Source organism: Halichoerus grypus, chromosome 5, assembly GCF_964656455.1.
Source record: "Halichoerus grypus chromosome 5, mHalGry1.hap1.1, whole genome shotgun sequence".
Classification (NCBI taxonomy): domain Eukaryota; kingdom Metazoa; phylum Chordata; class Mammalia; order Carnivora; family Phocidae; genus Halichoerus; species Halichoerus grypus.
The window spans coordinates 135,213,019-135,229,480 of record NC_135716.1 but is presented as its reverse complement, the minus strand read 5'-3'; the positions used below and the strand labels follow the sequence as shown (position 1 = coordinate 135,229,480).

At 42.7% G+C, this 16,462-nt stretch overlaps 1 protein-coding gene and 1 long non-coding RNA gene across 3 annotated transcripts in view; one reads left to right on the top strand and one right to left on the bottom strand.

The window, feature by feature from the left end:
* The window catches only part of LOC144381919 (uncharacterized), a 436,617-nt gene that overhangs the window by 403,504 nt on the left and 16,651 nt on the right, over window positions 1-16,462 (bottom strand). The window lies entirely within an intron of this gene.
* DNAJC6 (DnaJ heat shock protein family (Hsp40) member C6) overlaps window positions 7,853-16,462 on the top strand; it is a 143,644-nt gene continuing 135,034 nt past the window's right edge. Inside the window, exon 1 of one of the 2 annotated variants that reach the window (XM_078073005.1) lies at window positions 7,853-8,006. In XM_078073005.1, the coding sequence (XP_077929131.1) occupies window positions 7,892-8,006 (115 nt within the window). In that variant the 5' untranslated portion in view covers window positions 7,853-7,891. The remainder of the gene's footprint in view (window positions 8,007-16,462) is intronic. The other variant, XM_078073003.1, reaches the window with a different exon arrangement.

Here is a 16,462-nt window from a genome sequence, read left to right as displayed (position 1 = left end):
ACCATGATTACCCTATTTAAAACTGCAACCTGGGGTGCCTGGGTGACTCAGTCAGTTAAGCGTCCGACTCTTGATTTCAGCTCAGGTCTTGATCTCAGGATTGTGAGTTCAGGCCCCATGTGGGGTTCCATGCTGGGTGTGGAGCCTATTTAAAAAACAAACAAACAAAACTCCCCCAAACTGCAACCTACTCCTGTTCCTCCTTCCCCAACCAACATTCCTAGTCCCCCACCCCCTGCTCTATTTTTTCTTTTATCCATACACTTATATCTTTGGTCAAACTTCAAAGCTTACTTACTTATTTTGCCTATTGTTTATTATCTGTCTTTCCCATCCCCCAATAGAATGTAAGCTCCATAGAAGAGGAATCATTACCTGATTCATTCCTTATGAATCCTAAAAGCCTAGAATAGTATCTGACATACAGTAGGTGATTAGCTGATGGTTATAGAGCACTATAAATAAATAAGTCACGTTTGTAAAGTTCTTAGCACTGTATCCAGCATGGAGTAGTATCAAAACAATAGCTCACACTTATTTATTGCCAGGTGCAGTTCTGAGTGTTTATATATAATAACAGTCCTCACAATAGACCTGGGAGCTGGGCCCTATTATCTCCATTTACAGATGAGGAAATGAAGTGCAGAGATGTTAGTGCAACTGCTAACATCACTCTGCCACTAAACTGTAGAGGCAGGATAGTGTGGTACCAGAGTCATTGCTTTTGATAGCCATGCCATATACCTCTCTCAATAGACATCATTTATATTTTTAGGTCAATTTAAAAATGAATCAGCATTTTTGAGGGGCTGAATTAGTACTCTAACAAGGTGCATTATAGTAACATTCTATTGCATGAGGTAGGCACACAAACTCCATTCTGGACTTTCTACTTTTTAACCTCCCACCTCACCCCATCTTTGAACCCGCCATCTGCCATGACAAGTCTGCATCTCAGGTGATGGATTCAATCCACCCTCATCCAGGCAGAGATTTGGCAGAAAGTGAAGTCCAGAGGTTTTGTTCCCTTTAAAGTTCTGATATATTGAAAGTCAGTGCACCACTTGTTAATAAAACACTTGAAAGTAACTTATTAGATTATTATAGACAGAGTACTTTCACATGTTTTCATGGGATCTCCACATTCCAGGATAATTGGAATTACCTTGTTATGAACAGCGTAAAGCAAATATTATCCTCAATTTACAGATGATGAAAGTGAGGCTCAGACGAATTATGTGACTTTTGCAAGAGCACTAAAATGGCAAGTAAACTAGACTCAGTCCAGGTCTTTGAGTCCAAGCCTGGTGCTCTTTTCATATTACTCAGTGGGAGAGAAAAGCAGATTTAGTTTGAGCACTGAAGGTGCTCAAAAAGGTTTCTTATGGTTTTAATCTGTGATATTATAGTTTTGCCCTTGAATGATTACCTCTATCTGTGCCCATTTCTCCATTTCATGGGCCTCTTGCAGAACCCCAATTTCCTGAGGGTAAGCTGATTGCTAATTAGGAGACCCTGGGCATTCACCTGCTGGTTGGGGTTATTCTTTGGCAGGTGGGGGCCCAGGCTAGCTTGTCCCTGAAGATGACCTCAAATACTTCTGCCCTCCTTGTACAGGCATGCCAGGTCCTCCCATTAAGAGCTAGAGCTTATGGCTCCTGTCTAGAACAGCTGAGCCTGTGACTGATTTGACTAATAGAATGTGCAGGAAGTATTTTTTGGGAACATTTGTGCCAAGGCATCTGGGGACTTTTCAGCCAAGTCTTTGAGAGAAGCCCAGCAGTTTCAGCTTCCTCCCTTTTGGAACTCAGCCACTGTCTTGTGAGGAAGTCCAAGCAACCATGTGGAGAAGAATCGAGGCTCTTGGCTGAGCACCCAGCTGACAGCCAGCACTATCTTGTTAGCTATGTGGGTGAGCCACCTGAGAAGCTGACTTTCAAGCCCTGAACAACCCCAGATGACATCATGTGGAACAGAAATGAGCTGTCCCCTTTGAGCTCTGCCCAAATTGCAAAATAAATGATTATTGTTGTTTTAAGCCATTAAGTTTTGGGATGGTTTGTTATGCAGCAAAAGGTAATTGAAACTAATTTCTTAGAAACCCTGAAAACATTTTACACGAGCAGTTTCTCCTCCTCTCACACAAGGTCCCAAAATGTCATGGTTGGGAGGCTTTATGTAGGTATTGCTCCTTAAATCCTGACTATATCATAATGCCGTACACTTGGAGAATTTTAGACTGAAAAATAAGTTTAAGTGGAGACTGCCCTTGTTTCCTACACTAATAATAGTCCTATTAGCATGCCACTAGGGTAACGAGAAACACCACCATTAATTCTAATGGTTCCAAAGACACCTGAGATGCCTTTAGGTTAGGCAGTTTCATTGATACGCTGGAGCTTTCTGTGAGGGAGGATGGGGAACAAGACCTTTCCATTTCTCTCTATAGATACATACACACTACATTTATTCATTGCAAAAAAAAAAAAAAAAAAGATGCCATTCTTTTAAAATCTGTCATTGACTCTCTAAATGGACACAGTATTATAATAAATTACCATTTATTTTGCCTGTTGGGTCCATTACATGTAATAATAAAACACTGCCACCCTCTGAGGTAGGTGCTGTTTGCTGTCTCCATCTTACAGATGGGGAAACTGAGACTTAGAGAAGCTGGGCAAGTTGGTAAGTGGCAGAGCTAGGATTCACATAGCTCTGCCTAGCTGGAGAGCCTAGGTTCTTTCTACCAGCCCCTTCTCCCCTTCACACATACACACACACACACACACACACACATGTCTTGCATCACATTGACTTTGAGGACCGTCATTTTCATATTCCTGGATTTAGCTCTGTAAACACAATGACAGGAGTGGAATTCAAGGTTTATTTTCTTTCTGGTTTTTTTTTTCTTTTTTTTGTTTTTTGTTTTTTTCCTATGCCCAGTGATCCAGATGTACAAATAAGTGGGCTTGTTTTGCATTTTTGACATTTGAAAAGAAATTCCATGTTGCTAGTGCTCATGAATGTGCCTTAGGGCACTTGGGGTTTCTACTCAGAAGATCTTCTTTCAGGCTACATTCTTTTCCCATGGACCCCAGGGACTGTGGGGAAGGCTCCCCACTGGATCTGCCTGGAGCAAGCTGTGACTGTGGGAGCCAGAGGCTTTTGGACTGGTTTCAGCTCTGAGCTGGAGGAGTGCCATGAAAGCACATGATGTTTGGACTAAAAGGGCAAGCCAAAGAATGTCTCTCTCATCCTGCCCTGGCCAGTGAAATCCAAGCAGTGAGCAAGTGGGTGGGTCCCTCCAAGTTGCTGCTTCAGTCCACTAGACATGCAAGGGCAATGGAAGAAAAAGATGAGTCTCTAAGCCAGGCCCACTGGGGCTGCTATCACTTAGCAAAATTCCAAAACCAGTTAGTGAGAGTCAGGACATACAGGGAAGGATGGTGGCAGATCCCAGAAGGAAACTTTTAGATCCTCTGGTTAAATCTCCTATACTAAAGGGAATGAGGGTGGTGGTGGTGATGAAAATGCTAAGCTAGGAGGACAAGGGACATAACCAATATTTTATAGACCATTTGGGTAACCAGGACTAGATTCCAGATGTCCTAACCCCAAGGCGAGATAGGAAGCCCCCAGGAGCAGAGGGCAACCTTAGTCTAGGGTATTAGTTGGTGGCACGTGGCCACTATTTCTGAGCAGCATTGTTAATTAGATCACTTGTTCTAGGGCCTATTTCTTCAGACTTTAGTCTGGATGCCATGGAGAATAAAGGTTGGTAGAGAAGAAAAGTCAGCTTATTGCTGATAGAGAACGCAAGGATACTCTGAATTTCTACTCTCTTCCCGGTCACTTCCACTTTCCTTCCTTATTTCAAATCTTCCAATTCTTCTGGATTAGAGAAAGAATAAAATAGGGCTGTCCTGTGGTTACTTTTAGAGTGTCATTTCTCTAGACCACTAAGGGCTCATACCAAACAGGACCGTTAATTTAGCCTTCACTCACTGACCTGGGTCTCTGTGCTCCTGTCACCTTTTGAAGTCCTCCCCAACACCTACCAGATGTTCCTTGGCTTCCTACAGTGAGCCGGGAGTCATGACACGGTTGAGTGTAGCCATGAAGGCACAGATCTATGTTGAATCCTGGCCCAACTTTGTTTTAGATATTGGGACGAATTATACTAAATTGTAGATATGTAACTTTTTAAAAAAATTAAACTTCTTATTTAAAAAATGATTATAGATTCACATGCAGTTGTAAAAAATAAAACAGATCCCACAATCACTTTTACCCATTTTTACATAATGGGAACATTGTGCGAAACTATAGTCTAATATCAAAACCAGTATGTTGACATCAATGCAGTCAAGGTACAGAACAGTTCCATCACCACAGGATTCCTTGTGTTGCTCTTTTATAGGAACAACTTCCCCCTCCTTCCTGGCAACCTGTTCTCTATTTCTATAATTTTGCCATTTCAAGAAAGTTCTATAAATAGAATCATACAATATGAAACATTTTGGGATGGCTTTTTTTAGTCAACATAATTCCCTGGATATTTATATAGTTTGGTGCCGATATCAGTAGTTTGTTACTTTTTATTGCTCAGTATTATTTTGTGGTGTGGAGGTACCACAACTTGTTTAATCATTTGCCCATTAAAGGACATCTGGGTTGTTTCCCTTTTTGGCTATTAGGAATAGAACTGTTATGAACATTCGTGTATAGGGTTTTGTGTGAACATAAGTTTTCCTTATTTCTGGGATATGTACCCAAGAGTGCAATTGCTGGTCTTATAGTAGTTGTTTGTTTAGTTTTATAAGAAACTGATAAACTGTTTTCTAGAGTATCTGTACCATTTTACATTTCTACTAGCAATGTATGACTGATCTAGTTTCTCCCTCTACATCCTTGCCAACATCTGGTGTTGCCACTATATTTCATTTTAGCCTCCTGATAAGGTGCGTAGGGATATCTCATTGTGGTTTTAATTTGTATTTTCTTTTTTTTTTTTTTTGAATTTTCTTTTTTTTTTTTTAAGATTTTATTTATTTATTTGAGAGAGAGAGAGCACGTGAGGGGGGGGAGGGTCAGAGGGAGAAGCAGACTCCCTGCTGAGCAGGGAGCCCGATGTGGGACTCGATCCTGGGACTCCAGGATCATGACCTGAGCCGAAGGCAGTCGCTTAACCAACTGAGCCACCCAGGCGCCCTAATTTGTATTTTCTTAATGGTTAATGATGCTGCATATCTTTTCATGTGCTTATTTGCCATCTGTATATCTCCTTTAGTGAAATATCTGTTCATGTCATTTGTACATTTTCTAATTGGATTTTTTAAATGTTGAGTTTTGAGAATTCTTTATTTATTATAAATACTAGTCCTTTGTTGGATGTGTGGTTTGCAAGTAGTTTTGCACAGTCTGTAGCCTGTCTTTTCATCCTCTTAACAGGTTCTTTCACAGACCAAAAGTACTTAATTTTGATAAGGTAATTTATCAATTTTTCCTCTTATGGATCATGCTTTTAGCAACATGTCTAAGAATTCTTTGCATAGCTGTAGATCCTAGAGGACTTTATCCTATTTTTTTATGACTTTTATAATTTTACATTTTATATTTAAGTCTGTAATCTATTTGAATTGATTTTTGTATAAAGTGTGAGGTTTAGGTTGAGGTTCATTTTTTTGGCCAATGGGTGTCCAATTGTTCTAGCATCACTTGTTGAAAGAGCTATCTTTCCTCCATTGGATTGCTTTCACACCATTGTCAAAAATCACTTGGGCACATTTATTTGGGTCTATTTCTGGGTTCTTTATTCTGTTTCATTTACCTATATGTCTATCCCTCTGTCAACACCACATTGTTTTGATAACTATAGAGTGATATCAGGTAGAATGATTCTTGCCACTTTATTTTCTTTTTCTATGGAACTTAGAACTTGTGTTTTTTACCATTTTACTTGGGAATAAATTTCAAACTTACAGAAAAGTTGCAAAAATAACAATAGTATGAAACATACCCATGTACTCTTTATCCAGATTCACCAATTATTTACATTTTGCTGCATTTGCTTTATCACTTGCCCCCCCAAACATATATTTGATACTTTTTTTTTCTAAATCATTTAAAGCTAAGTTGAATTCATCATGGCCCTTTATTCCTAAATACCTTAATGTGTATTTCTTAAAAATACGGATATTTTCTTACATAACCACAATATACTTATCAACTCCAATAAATTTATCATTGGTGAACACTTTTACCTAATCTACTATTCATATTTCAATTTTTTTTGAAAGTTGGCCCAGTAATGTCCTTTAGAGTTTTAAAAAAGCCTCCAACACTGGGTCCAGTCTAGGGTCTGGTATTAGATTTATAGATTTAGTTGCCATGTCTATTTAGCCTCCTTTAGATTTTTTTTTTTTTTAATTGACAGAGAGAGAGCGCACAAGCAGGGGGGAGCAGCAAGCAGAGGGAGAGGGAGCCCGAAGATGGGGAGGGGGGGCTCGATCCCGGGACCCTGGAATCATGACCTAAGCCTGACTGAGCCACCCAGGTGCCCCTCTTTAGCCTTCTTTAATCTAGAACATCTCCACAGCCTTTCTTCATCTTTTATTACATTGACACTTTCGAAGAATACTGAACCATCCCCACCCCCACTTTTAAAGTGCAGTCCTCATTTCGGGTTTATCTTAGATTTCCCTATGATTAGATTCAGGTTGTGCATTTGTGGCCAAAATATTACAAAGCTGATGTGTTTTTCTCTAGTGTAACACATCTGGAGGCATTCACATTTCATCTGCCTCCATTTTAATTTTGATCACCAGGTGAAGCAATTGTATGATATTTGTTTGGGCCTTAAAAAATGGCAATTTCATGATCCCACCGAACATATAAACCTTATTAAGGTTTTATATGTGTAACTTGCCCTCTCTGATGCTGTTTTTTTTTTTTTTCACCTGTTAAGTGTGGATTAATAATTTCTCTCCCGTGAGTATCATTGGGAGGGTTAAATAAGGTAATGTATGTAAAATCTGACACATAAAAAGCACCCCATAAATATTGGCTACACTTACTGCAGCCAGCAAGTGTTAAGGGATCTTGGTTTGGATCTTCCTCTCAGACACTCCAAATTACAAGCTAAATCACGACAGAGACAAAGTGGTGGGGGCAGGGGCAGCCTCAGCTCTGTCATTTCGGGTTCCTCAACGGGAAGATGGGAAAATGCCTCCCACCCCACGGGGTGCTGTGAGGTTTAATGGCATGTATGTAAAAGTGCCTGGACCTAGACTGGGTTCTCAAAAAATCATTAGTGATTCATAAGTTGTTGTATGAGGCGAGTAGGAGTATCTGTCAGACTTAACAATTTAAAAAAAATATATAATGTGGGATCATTCTGAGACAATAGCGAGGTATGAAAAAATATGGTTAGAGCCCAGAACTTGGGAACTGTCACCATTTAGCAGCTATGGGCAGATGACTTCACCTCTCGGAGCTTCAATTTTACCATTTGGAATTTGGGGATAAAAATCAGTGCACTTCCCCGGGGATTCCGGTGTTAATTAATGATGCCTAGCAGTACCTGGCACTCCATCGCCGTCTTCTGATCGAAGGACGGGGGACTAAAGCGTTCACCTACACAGCTGCCTGGCGCTCCGGGGCTTCGTGAGGGGGCGCCTCGCGGCAGTGTCCACGCCTCGGCCGGCCGCACCCCGCGGGCTGGGCGCGAGCAGCCAGCCCCCCCCCCCCGGCCGCAAGCTCCTCCCCCGGCGGCCGCGTCCACCCCGGCGACCGCGCGGCACCTGCAGACGCGCGGCGGCCGGGGAAGCGCGAAGCCACCCTCGGGCGGCGGCGGCGGCGGCGGCGGGGGAGGGGCGCGGGCGCACAGATGGGAGCAACTGAGAAGGGCGGCAAGAAGAGCCGGAGGCTGTTTTCTTCTCTGCGGCCGTGGAAGGCGACCCGGCGGCTGTGGAGGACGCGCTCGGCTCCCAAGGCGGCGCAGGGTGAGTGTGGCCGCGGCGGGGGGACCTGTTACCGCGCGCGGCCGGCTAGGACTGGACTGCAGGGGCGGGGGGCCGCGGTGGCTCCCGCAGCCGGGGGCGGCCTCTCAGGCCCACCTCTCGGCCCCGGGGACCTGAGGGCGGGGGCCGCGCGGCCTGGATGTCCGGCCTGGCCCGGGCGACCCTCCACCCTGACGCTCGGCCCCTGTGACAAGCCCAATCCCCCAAGCTCTCGCGGGGCTGCTCACCGAAGTGCGGGGGCCGGTCTCGGCACTGTCTCCTTTCTCCTTCCACCCCTTCGCCCCTTAAGCATCTCTCGTTGGGCCAGGTGGTTGCAGCTTATTTCCTGCAAAAGCCCGTCTGTGCTTTTGACTCTGGACAGAAGGAATTCAGGCTGCCTCCGGGACCCAGTCTACTCAGGTTTGCGTCCCGCCCAACACCTGGCCGGTTGCCTGCAATGCAGTAGTCATTGGGGCGAATCAATCTGGACCCAAGGCTACCTTCAGGGTCTTCCCCTTCTGGACCCACCCCCTTTCCAACCTGTCTGCAGTGATTCCCTGTTATCTCCTAAGCTCTAGTCACAGTAAACTACTTACCAAACACAGTACACCCTGTTCCCACCATGGCCTTAACTCACATTTATTTAATCACTGATTCACTCCATTCATTCCTTCCACAATTTGTATTGAGCTCTTCCCGTGTGCCAGGGCCTGGAGTGAACAAGGTAGGCAAGGCCCAGCTCATGGCACTTCTAGAGGGGGAAACAGACATTACACAAATAAGATAGGTAAACATCCCCATTACAGATTGCTATGTGTGCTGGGAAGGAATCACATAGTGTCCTGGGAGAGGAAAAAAGGCAGAGGCGCCCTGGCTTGCACAGCAGATGGACAGGGAAGACCTCTCTGAGGCAATGTGATTTAAACCAAGACTAGAAGACTGAGTAGGAGTTACTCCAGCATGGAGCCTGGGGAGAGCATTCCTGCCAGAGACAATAACAAGTGGAAAAGGTTCCCCGTGTGCCTGAGCTTAGCAAGGGGAAAGTGAGGGAGGCAGGGCCTGGATCCAGGTCTAGGTAGGACATGACGAGGAGGAGTTTGGATTTTATTTCTAATGTGAGCTGGAAAGCTACTGAAGTGTTCTCAGCAAGGGCATGACATGATCTGCTAGCTCACTGCCTTGTGTGTATTTGCAGTGGCCATGCCCTTGTCTCTCAGCCTACCCATCCATCAGGGATGCACAAATGCCATTTCCTCTGGGAAGCCTTTCCTGGGGTCTCTGCCACCTGTAACCTCTTTTTGAGTAGCGTATCTGTCACTGTTCATCTGGTATTATAGATTCCACGTGGGCGGGTTCATCTTTGCATCCCCTACCAGGCTATGTCCAGGCTGGGTACTTTCTAGATACCTGTTGGCTAGTGTGTGTGTGTGTCCTGTCTTGTCCTTTCCATCTGTTTCTGTCATCTGAGGATTCTTTTTCTGAGAGGCTGACATGCCTTGATTTCTAAAATGGCCGACCTGATCCAGGGCAGAAGCTACACTGCACCAGGGCCCTGTCATCGATACAGTCCTCACCCCCCGTCCTCCACCTCCACCACAGGATTGTTTTGAAGATTAAATGAATTGATGAGTTAAATGAGTTAATAATTGTAAAGTGCTGGCGCAGAGTAAACATTCTAAAACTAAATTTGACCCAATGCAAGAATTATCTTTTAAATATTTATTTATTGAGTTAGAAACAAGCTTTTCTATTGTTGATAGTTAGACTAAGGCTTGGTATTGTCATCTCACTGGCTTTCAAAGAATGTGTTATTACTTTTAGTCAATATATAATTAAATTCCTTCCCCGCTGCTGTTGAACTGTTGCTGAACCTTAGTAGGTCTGAAGGCTAACCACCCTTTTACTTTAGCTTGCCTGAGGAGTTGAATAGAAGGGTCACTGCAACAAGTATTCCTTGAGTGATAATTACATGCAGAATGTAATTCCTGGTGTTGCGTGAATGTTTACAAAAGAGGACTAACTAGATATTTCTACCATAGTAAAATGGGTTAGAGTAAGTCTCCTGGTTCAATAGTTTTTAAAGCCAGGTCTATACTGTGCATATAGTTGTCTCTCCTCTCTTCTCTGTTTCTGTCCTAGAGGTCACCCATGGCTTCTTGGAACCCACTGCCATACCACATCTCTTTTTTCTTTCTTTCTTTCTTCCTTTTTTTTAAGATTTTATTTATTTATTTGTTAGAGAGAGAGAGACTGCACAAGCAGTGGGAACGGCAGGCAGAGGGAGAAGAAGGCTCTCTGCTGAGCAAGGAGCCGGATGTGGGGCTTGATCCCAGGACTCTGGGATCATGATCTGAGTCAAAGGCAGATGCTTAACTGACTGAGCCACCCAGGCATCCCCACACCTCTTTTTTCTTAAGTAGAATCGTGATTGATCACTATTTCTCTACTTCCCCTACTCCCATACAACCTGGGGTAAGGCCATTATAATGTCTTATGTTATATGGTACATTACAGTTTATAGAATAGGTCAACTACAAGATCTTGTTTCAATCTTAACAGCACCCTTGAAGGAGGGAGGGCAGATGGTGTTTATTTCTCCCATTTTATAGATGAGGAAGGTGAAGCAAGAGACAGAGTGACTTGCAGGAGGTCATTATAACTGATGGAGTGGCAGACTCAGGCCTGATTGCCCATATAGCATTCTTTCTGCCACATCTCCCTGCACAAAATAAACATGTTCCAAAATCTATACTCATGGAGAGAAGTAAAATTAATAAACATGATGAAATGAAAGAAATCCATATCTCCATTTTTTTTTAAAGGTGGCCTGAATTTCTCATAATGATGGGACATCATCTCATAAGTGATAGACACCAATCTGGGCATCTAGAATCATGTGCTTTGGTGCCAGACTCTGATTTGAATCTGTCATTAGTAAGTGGCACAGTAATAAGCTGTGATCTTGGGCAAGGTGCTAAATCTTTCTAAAACTCAGTTATATGTCATATATAAAATAGAGATGATAATTCCTATGTCACAATGTTACTGTGATGATTAAATGAGTTAATGTATATAAAGTGCCTGGTACACAGTAGTGTACAAGGTGGTAGTTATTATTTTTATTAATATTAGTCCAGATAGTGTACCATATGATCACATCCCAACAATGGTTAGTCACAGGGCTGGAAAGCTCAGTAACCTATGGGAATAAAACATGGTTGGGAAGCTCCTTAGGGGCAGCTGTTCCTTCTGTACTAACCAGAAGGTCTTTCACACCATCCTTTTTGTTCCCACCTTTTTTTTTTTTCCACCAGGAGGCTGCAAGTGAGAAGTAGTTTAGCTTTTGGGGACTCTTGGCATCTTTTCAGCCTAAAACCCTGTCCTGAATATAGCAGACATTCAATAAATATGTTTGTAATGAAAAGATCCTTTAGGAGATCCTATCTATCTATCTATCTAGACAAGAGCCTATATATATATATATATATAATATATATATATATATATATATATTTATATATTATATATATATATATAGCCAAAGAAAATGCATCTGAAATTTACTATATGATCACTTGTGACTGTAAGTAGGATAAATACTTAGAAGGACAATTACTGGGTTAAAAGGTATATGCTTTTTTAATTTGGAAAAATAGCTGACCTCCATTCATTTGTGCTAATCTAGTTCCTACCAGGAGTGTGTGCGATTATGGATTCCTTACATCCTTGCCAATATTGAGTACTGTCAGACTTTTTAATGCTTGCCAATTTCATGGGTGTGAAATGGTACTGCATGGTTGTTTTATATTGAATTTCCTTAACAAATAATGAAGTGAAGATCTTTTCACATGACTATTGGCCATGTGTGAATAAGGCCTCTTCATGTCTTCCCCATTTTTTGTTTTAACTTGATGCTTTGTCTTTTTCTTATCCATTTACAGTTCTTTAAGTACTCTGGATACTAATAATTTGTTGGCTTATATGTCCGAACAATTTTAAAAAATATACCTAAGCATGCAAGCTATTCCAAATGGGAATATGAACAAGCTGTGCCCAATGGAAATTAACACCCCAAATGCTTCCAACCTTTCTAGAGAACTGTATTTTAGACAAATATCAAAGCTTTTAGGTTATAGAGAAGGGAGTGAACAGTTGATGGAAGTATTTTGTAAGAAGTAGGTCTTGAAACAGTGGTAGAAAACTGGCCCCGAGTTTCTCCCACCAGAAATTACCTGCCCGAAATCCTGCTGGGGCAAAGAACCCTTTCCTGAGCTGCAATATTCCCTGGAAAGACAGAGACTGGAACTTGAGCCAGTCTCCATCAGCAGATGGTGCTTTCCAGGACAAGTTACTTGGAGAGGAGGACAGGTGATCTGCGGTTTAATCCTTCACTGCCATTTCTAACCATATACCCCTAAAAACAAATCACATTGAATGGAAATAATGATTACTACCGAGGGATATTGGAAAGATCAAATGAGATCATAAATATGAAAGACCTCTGTAAATACAAGGATATTTGCTAGGCTTTGCGAAGTAACCAACCCTATGTCAGAGTGGGAAAAACTCATTGACCTACGATCTTTAGGCCCTATTCCCTACCATCTCTTCTGCATACAGGTGCATAATTGTCCAACAGTAGTTCTCCAGGTGTGGTCTCTAGACTAGCAGTATCAACCTCTCCTGGAACTTGTTAGAAATGCAGTGTTGGCCCCCACCTCACAGCTACCAAATCAGAAACTCTGGAGATAGGGTCCAGCAATCTGTCTTAACAAGCCTTGCTGTAATTCTGATGTATGCTAACGTTTGAGAACCACTGGCCTAGCTGGATGTGCGAAGGCTTTAAAGTCAGCAAATGTGTGTTCTAAAATGTTAACTCTCTCATTTGCCAGCTTATGGCATGAGCAAGTTACTAGGTCCCTCTTCTGTAAAAGGAAGATGGTATCACCTCCCTCACAATGTTGTTTTGAGAACAAAGTATCCTAGCTATGCTACTTTTTAGCTGTGTATCCTTTGGCAAGTCACTTCTCCTCCTTTCTGCCTCATTTTTCTCATCTAAAAAAGGTGGAATGGCAAGAGTTATCGTGTATGCACTGTTTACTCTGTACCAGCCACTGGCCAGACCTGTGCATATTTTTATTTCATTTCATTCTGACAATAACCTTGTTTTGCCATCTGTTTTACCAATGAGAAAATTGAAGCACAGAGAGGTTAAGTAACATTTCCAAAGTTACACAACTGGTAAACTGGGATTCAAACCCAGGCAGGGTGCTGTGAAAGCCTTTGCTTTCAACACAATGCTTAGCAAGTAAGTTCTCAATAAATGTCTGAAGATGATGATAAGAAGAGTGCCTGGTACAGAGTAGATACTCCATATATCAGTTCCCTTCCCTTTGCCTTGTAGTGTGGCTTCATGGGAGCCTCTGCAGCTTTTCTTATAGTCATGCTGCCCTCCTGTGTGGTGACCCTCCTTACTAACCTTCCTTCACCCCCAGGCAGCAATTTTTCTCTATTCATCTCGGTTATGGCCACTCAGATGCTCTGAGCAAACCATCCAGAGGCTTGGTGGGCTGGAGGAAGACGAAGTGAAGCCACCCTGCTGTCACCACCTCAGCATGTTTTGGGAATGAATGACTCAGCTAGAAGAGGGTCAGGGCTAGTCACTGAAAGGTCATTAGGTCTGCCTAATTTGGGACATAGCCTTCAAGCCTCTTTTGCTCTCAAATTTCCAAAAGAATGTAAAAGCTCTTTTTTGCTCAGTTTTTCTTCAGTGTAAAATTTACAGCTGGGAAGTTGAACCCACAATATTAACAACAGCATTTTTTCTTTCATTTTTGTTTTACAAGGACAATAAAAAGCCTTATTCTTTTTCAATTCAGGGTTTCACTCATTGTTCTTGAAAATTCTATTTGGTTTTGCTTTCAAGATGGCCTCCCTTACTGGGCATGACTCACTGGTCTAGTGACTCAGAAGTGGCATCAAACAAGACAAGGACTGTGCAGAGCTGTGAAAGGACTTGGTGGCCAGCGGAGCCTGTTTGAGCTTTCGCTAAACCCAGCTATTGACATAGGGCATCATTTCCCTTAATGGGTGTTTACAGAGGTCCTTGATACCAGTTTCTTTGAAGTGTGGGGTTTGTCAGAGACACTGCTTTATTTTGGAAAGCTCCAAGGCTTGAGCCCTGGTCCCTCGACTGGATGGGGCCTTGAGGTTTACTGTGGGGCAAGACAAGACTTCTGAGAATTCACCTGACCCTGCTTGGAATAGCCCCAGAACCAGAGATCTAAGGCTTTTGTAAATATTGTAGCAGGAGGGAAAGTAAAGGCTCTTTTTATTTGAAGAGGACTTCAAACCTCTTTCCACTTAATTAAAAAAAAACAACAACCAGTCAATTAAGGATGGATAGAGATGAACACATATGTGATAAAGCAAATAGCAAAATGTAGTCAAAGATGATCGCCATGCAACACTTCCAACTTTCCATATGTGTGAAACTTTTCAAAGTACAATGTTGGGTAAAATGTAGGTTCCCCTAGAAATGACCACACTCTCGAAAACAGCTGGCTTCCTTTTTAATATAAATGGCAGCCCATTTCCTACTTCCTCACTCCTCCCAGACTTAGTCTTTTTTTCCTGGGAAGCCTCCTTGATTAAAGCTCACCTCCTGGAGCGAGGCTGGCAAGGGGGAGCTACTCCTTTATGCCAAGGCCCGTATGTTCTTTCGGATGTGTAACTCTCACAGCAGCCCTACCAGCTAGTTACTATTTTCTGTAGAAGGTGCAGAGGGGTAAACTTGACCCAGGTCACAAGGTAGTAATATTAGTCTTACAGCATTTATGGAAGCCTCACTTTATGTGTCAGGCTTTGTGCCATGTACTTTACATGTATTAACTCGTTTGAGCCTCACCCAACCCTAGGAGGTAGGTTCCATTATTGTCTTCATCTTACAGAGCAGGAAATACAGACATAGAGAGGTGTAGGAGAGGGTCCCAGCTTACTTTAGGGGCCAGGACATAGCAGAGCCCATGTTCAAACCACCTATCCTGCTTTATGGACCCTGCCCTACTATTCAAACCCAGGCCTTGGCATTCCTCTACCTAATCAGTAAATCAGCATACCTCGTAGGAACCTCTTGCCCTGAAGCCACAGGCTTCTTGAGGACAGAATGCTTTCTTCAGCACTGTGTCATTCCCAGTGTTCAGAGCAGTGCCTGGCACAATGAATATTTGTTGAGTGAAAGAGTGCACAAACGGTGGCTTCTTACCACCTACTTCTCTCCCCTCTCTGCCCCCAAAGTGCTCCTAACTGGGCACATTTTGACCGTCCTGGACTTGGTCCTTGGAGATGGAGATGCCTGTTTCTTTGATGTGGTCTATGCACCAACATGGCTCATTTGGTGGCCAGCAAGGAGTTCCAATGAAGGCAGATTTTCCTCACCGGTCTTAAGTTATCAAAGAAAAGCATAAAGGTATTACCCCCCTGCCAAGGAAAGATGGGAACAAAAAGCAATACTTAACATTTCCCAAAACTTTCAGGGAGTCTTTCAATTGTGGCAGCTAGAAATCAACTCCAGGACCCCTAGTGGCTGTGGCAAGCTTTCCCTCTACAGCTGTATTTGACTCTTGGGCTACAGTAATGACCAGGTGAACACTAGCAATTAGTTCTCTTCAATGTGCCCATGTATGCTGATAATTATACCTTGCATTTATATAGGGCTTAGTTTGCAAAGTACCACATCTATTCTCCCTTTTGATCTTCTGAAAGGCCGGGCACATACACAGGGCAGATATGATTAGCCCCACTTTATGGATGAGGAAACTGGTGCCAGAGAGGTTGTCACCTACCCTGCACCACTCAGTTAATAGTGGTAGAGATAGGTCTTCAACCCTCTTATCTCAACTCCTACTCCAGCAGATTTTCCATGTCAGTATTGCATTTAACCCCGCAATTTCTGGGGATGAGAGCAACAGGTAGGTGTATTTCTTGTTGTTGCTCTTCTTACAACTTAGTGAGGTCCTTGATTGGGTCAGTTAATCTTTTTGGATATCAGTTTACCCATGTATAATGGGGAATAAACACCCCTTATCACCTAGAGCAGAGGAGGTTGTGAGGAGTCAGCACTTAAAGAACAACATCTGAGTGAAGATATTTGGAAGGGACTATGATGCCTCTGACCCATTTTTCATAAAATAAATTAAAGGTCACTTCCTCTGGCCACGCTAAGATGGCATGTCTGTTACGTCGTTACCACGCTTCATTTTTCCTCATGGCATTTATTGCCATTTACTGTATGTTTACGTTTGTTTGTTTATTATCTGTCTGGATACACTCACCGAAATGTAATAGCCACAAGAGCAGGATTTGGTCTGTTTTCTGCACTCTTGAATCCCTAACAGATGGAATTCTACCTGGTACAAATAAACATTTGTTCAATGAAGGGATGAAGGAATGAATCTGAG